General features: G+C 34.3%; 1 protein-coding gene across 4 annotated transcripts in view; it reads left to right on the forward strand.

The window, feature by feature from the left end:
• Positions 1–4,923, forward strand: part of LOC107464522 (uncharacterized) — a 67,645-nt gene extending 62,722 nt beyond the window's left edge. The window contains exons 1-11 of one of the 4 annotated variants that reach the window (XM_016083450.3): positions 464–1,234; positions 1,930–1,977; positions 2,087–2,189; positions 2,296–2,359; positions 2,444–2,556; positions 2,846–2,930; positions 3,055–3,190; positions 3,279–3,436; positions 3,545–3,665; positions 3,750–3,890; positions 4,569–4,923. In XM_016083450.3, coding sequence (XP_015938936.1) covers positions 569–1,234; positions 1,930–1,977; positions 2,087–2,189; positions 2,296–2,359; positions 2,444–2,556; positions 2,846–2,930; positions 3,055–3,190; positions 3,279–3,436; positions 3,545–3,665; positions 3,750–3,890; positions 4,569–4,607 — 1,674 coding nt within the window. In that variant the 5' untranslated portion in view covers positions 464–568 and the 3' untranslated portion in view covers positions 4,608–4,923. Of the gene's footprint in view, positions 1–463; positions 1,235–1,929; positions 1,978–2,086; positions 2,190–2,295; positions 2,360–2,443; positions 2,557–2,845; positions 2,931–3,054; positions 3,191–3,278; positions 3,437–3,544; positions 3,666–3,749; positions 3,891–4,568 lie in introns of those variants that run through there. The other 3 variants (XM_052253825.1, XM_016083451.3, XM_052253824.1) reach the window with 3 other exon arrangements.
• Positions 4,924–5,202: the final 279 nt, after the last annotated feature.

Below are 5,202 nucleotides of genomic sequence, written 5' to 3' on the forward strand. Positions count from 1 at the left end.
AAAATTAAATTTAAAATTAGTAAGCAATAATGTTAGGATTATTTTAGTTCAATCTAAAATTATTAAATTATTTTTAAAACTTTTGAGGTATAAGTAAGACAAAATAAATGTTAAATGAAACATTTTATCAACTTAAAAAAAAGTTTTTGTTCCATTGACAATTAATTAAATAAATTAGCCACATATTAAAAACCAAAAAGAAAAATAATTTATAAAAATAGAAGATTTATTTAAATTATTTATTTAAAAAATGGTTAAAATATTAGTAGAATTTATTATTTTTTAATAATTAATTAATAATATTTAAATGCATAAACTAAAAATATATTTTTAAATGATTAAACTAATGAAATTAAATGAATGATTTAGCCAAAAACAATCATTTTTCTCATTTATTTAACCTGCATGTTCACAAATCACAACCACCTCCATTTGTTACCCTGAATGAATGAAATAACATTCGTGTTTACGGCATGGAACTTTTACGGCTGCTTCTTCTTCCTATTTAATTTGAAGTAGTCCCACATAAAGCAAAAGCAAAAAATCCTTACTATCAACTCAAAACAAAATGGACACTACTCCGGCGAGGTTCATGTTGAGCTACGGTGGCGAGATCAAGCCCCGCGACGGCCACCACCACCGCTCCTCCTATGCTGGCGGCGTCCACAAGATGTTCCACGTTGACGGCAACATAAACTTCGACGATATGACCGCCAAGCTCTCCTTACTCAAGGGCGGCGATGCTGTAACCTCCTTTAAGTATCTCATCCCCGGCGACGACCTCGATACCCTGGTCACTGTCGACAACGAGATGGACCTCAGTAACCTTATGAGCGAATACGATCTGCACTGCCACGGTTCCGGTTGGCTCGCCCCGATGAGGATCTTTCTCGACACCGTCGAACAAGGCGGCGTCGCTGTTGTTCCTCAGGCACCTGTTCCGCCGAGTGCCTCTGACGAGGATCGCGTGAACATGGAGCTGGAGGGTCAGTTGGAGCAGCAGTGGGGGCGCGTTTCGGGTCGCGCGTCGTTCTCTTTGCCCGGACCGTTAACTCTTGCATCGGCGCTCTTCTTACTCGTTGCCCTGATTCTTCTTGTTTTGCTACCGATGGCACTTCTCATACTTCAAAACTATTCAATTAAGAACGCAATGACCGAGATCAGGAGCACAGAACCTCCTCGCGACAGGCTTATTCAATTCGAGAAGTCCATCAATCAATTACCTGAAGTACTGGTACTAATCTAGAACTTCAATACTCTCCTTTAATTACTTTTTTTTTTTTTCAATTTGATCATGTGTTTGACTGTCTGTTGGGGTTTTAGAGAGTGAGTTGTCAATTATAGAAAGTTTAATTCTGATTATTATGTAATAAGAGAGAAATATTTCTTTTTCAGAAGAAAATATTAATTTCTCTCCTGGATCCTCAATATGATTGTTTTGGGGTGGGGGTGGGGAGGTTTTGAAAATTGGTTCTTGAATGGGAAGCGAGAGAGTTCCAGGGTCCCTTCCTAATCATTTCGTTTTAATTTCTGCTTTCATATTGGTTCATCGTGAGAATTCATTGTTGTGTGCCATGTGTCGAGACCATTTACAATTCTTACTTAGGGTTGCATTTATGGATCAGGGCTGGCTTATGATTCATCACTGAGCTCGATTTTTTTTTTAAACACGTGTAATATTTGCCAGTTGCCAGAACAACATTTGCTATTTGGTTTGATTTATGAAGGCAATTTAATTTGGATTGACATTTTTCCCAACATTAGCAATGCATGTTTTCATTGGCATGGATATGAATGTTTCATAACGTGTAATCATTATGATAGCATTGCTAGATATTTGTTCCTAATCCTTAGAGATAGGACTTGCTGTGCAATTTCAATGCTTAGAAACTTGGTTTATATTTAACAGTATGTGTTGCTTGTTTGTAGCAGGTCCCCGCTAGGGATACCATTGAAATGGTGTTGCATGATAAAAAGGTGAGGTTCAATTGTAATGGTCATTATCTTTTTTGTTTGCACCTGCTTTTCAGTACTATATAAGACATTTTACTAACTTTAATTTGTTATAAAAAAAAACAAAATACAGGGTAGCAGAATACATGCTTCTCTCCCAAAGGCATTGGTCAAGAAGTTTTGTCCAGTTGCTAAAATCATACAAAATGGCAATATAGATGACAAGGAACTCATTGGTAAGAATTTAATGAACCTTCCTTTATTTGCATTGAATTTTGCAACTTTATGTACATAAATATATGCCTTTCCACAGGTTTATACATGTTTGGTTTATCTTTTCAGATATAATTGTTGAGGTGGTTGGAAACAAGGGAAGACAAATTGTCTTTACTTTTGAGGATTTGGAGTAAGATTTATATGTGTTGTTCCTTTCACTTTATTCCTAGTTTGAAAACTTATACGTGGCCAATTGTTTCTATACCAATTTCAGCAAAAATAGGGTGACCTGTATTTTGTTTGGAACACTGGTGGATCATATTTTTCCCCACCTTGATTCAATTGGTCCTGCACCACTCATTGTTGAGAGGGCTAAAAGTTTCTTAGGTAATGTTCTTCTTGATTCTATTCAGGTGGTTATTATGCAACTTCAATTTTTGTTCTGTTTTTGGATACGAATCTTTTTTAGATCCAATGTTAACGTGGCATGTTTGTGCACCAGGCTAATTTTTTTTCTTTTCAAAGAGACTAATCTCGTTTCGAGGATAGTGAGACCTGCTCCCTCAATTGGTAGAACCTGGGTTCTCCCTGGGGCTATAGTGTGCTTATTCCACTGCATGAACACCCTTGTTATTCTACAACTTCACTATCTTACTATAACTTCTGTTTTTCTTAGACAAGGTGCATGTTCAGAGCAGTTACTATGCATCAAAGCTCCATGTGAACGTCTACATAAAAGAAGTTGTGGATTCCAAAAATAGGTCATTTTACTGCTTATGCTTTTATGTCAATTTTTTAGTTCATTGTTTATGTACAAGATGTGTGTTAAACACCTTCATTATCTATGTCCTTATTTTTTTTCCCTCTCTTTTTCTGGATAAAAAGGTTGGGGAGTACTTGCCAGATTACTTCGCAGTATATAAGTCATCTCTCATCTCAACCTAGCTATTCCGAGAGTGATGAGATTAATGGCGGATTAGTAAGATTGAAGTCAATAGAGGAGCTTCTGAATTGTGCAAATGTATAGTATTTTATAATTCTGTATTCATAATGTGCTGTAATATGTGTAATTCTTTTTAATGCATTATGACTAATAGTTTGTATTACAGGAGGGTTCTTATTGGATTCTGGCTAGCATAGTGCGTTTGGATGTTGAAAAAGATGATTGGTTTTACAAGGGATGTACCAGATGTCCCCGGAAGCTAGAAGGTGCTGAACCATCTTATTGCAAGAAATGTGATCAAGCGGATTCCAATCCTCTTCTACGGTTGTATTCAATTTCTTATGTTGGTATCATATTTATTTTTTATTATCAATTTTGGAGTATACCCTAATTCTATTATAAGATTCCTTTTTCCCCCTTCCTCCTTTTTAGGTTTAGGTTTCAAGTGATAGTGTCTGATGGCACTGGAAGAATAATATTATTGGTTCTGTGGGATAGGGAAACCCTGCAAATTGTTGGGAAGACAGCAACAGAGATAAAAGAAAACTTTTTTGTGAGTCTTCAAAATTATTTTGTTGACTTAGAAATTCATTCATGAGTTATGAAGTGTTTTATAATCTCTCTTACTTCTTTGCAGGATGATGATGATGCAGATACAAAGCTTCTGATTAAAGTTGCTGTGTCATCAAGGAACATTAACGGTTATGATGATGTCTATAATGTTATGAGGATATCCGATGATGAACAATTGATTGCAAAATTTGGCCGTAATGCTGCTGTAAGTGATTTTTTTTTATAGGTCAAAATGCATGTGTGAATCAATTTATTCATTTTCATGATTTTCAGGGTGTTGATAATAATGTTAGTTGTCAATAATTTATCCACAAGGTGACTGGTAGCAAGAAAGGATAGAGAATAGAAGACACTAATATTATTTCCAACTTCGGTAACAGACTAACAGTATACAAGTTAAACCAAGTGGGTCTCAACAAATGATCAAAGACACTCTTTGCTACTAATTAATCCTAACTAACTCATATATTCTTAATCTTAACTACTAACCTTACTCTCACTAATGGTAACTAATTCATATATACTAACGTGGTCCTAACATACTGTTGGCAATAATGACACAAGTTGGATCAAGGTAATCTATTCATTTGTTTACTTTCATTTGTTTTAAATAGCTTTTGATATTAGTTTCTATACCCGATTTCCCTAATTGATTCGATTTAATTTTGATGCACCAATATTATAAAATGTTTAATTATACCATTATTTAATTAATTTTATTTTTTTATATATGACTTTTTAAATAATGAGTGTTAAAAGTAGTTGTTTTTGCTTTTGTAAGAATAAATGATTGAATATTGATGTTAAATTTTTAGATTTACATTTAATAGTTTAATGCATAGAAATTAAATCGTAATTGATTTTATAAACTTGCTTCTTTCAGGATTCAGTTGATGATGAGTTTCATACAACTTCTAGTTAGAAGACTCCAGCAAAGTGTGCATCTTGAATTGGGCCCTAATAATTAGCTGTCAAGAAACAAGGTGAAGAGACTGAAACTAAATAAAGACAAGTCATTCTATGTTATGAGTGATTAGTGTTGTTAGTATTACTCTTTGTTGTAGAATATTGGAGATGTTATTTGTAATCTAGTTATTTCACTCATCAGTTGTACTGTGGTTAACTTCACCTTTTGTTGTTGTATGTGTCTTTTAATTTGGTCCAAGCTATCTTTGGAAGACCAATATTGTAATAATGTCTATTCAGGTTGTGTTAACTTTTGTAGTATCTATCGGTGTGAACGCTTTTAATAATCCTATAGTTGAGTTTAGAACTTGACCTCTTTTATTACATGATTACATCTATTTAATTACAGTGGTTAACTTCATTTATATTTTATTATAAGTGTGATTAGTCAAAGCAGCTTTCCAACCAGCTATGAAAATGATAAGTCAAACATGTTGAAGTTTGGACTCAATTCCAGGGCACATATACCGACTTTGACATATATAGCTTAGTTTTGCAACGATTATTCTATAGCAGGGACGCATTCATGTTTATGGATGTGGGACAATTGT

This window comes from Arachis duranensis, chromosome 9, assembly GCF_000817695.3.
Source record: "Arachis duranensis cultivar V14167 chromosome 9, aradu.V14167.gnm2.J7QH, whole genome shotgun sequence".
Taxonomy (NCBI): domain Eukaryota; kingdom Viridiplantae; phylum Streptophyta; class Magnoliopsida; order Fabales; family Fabaceae; genus Arachis; species Arachis duranensis.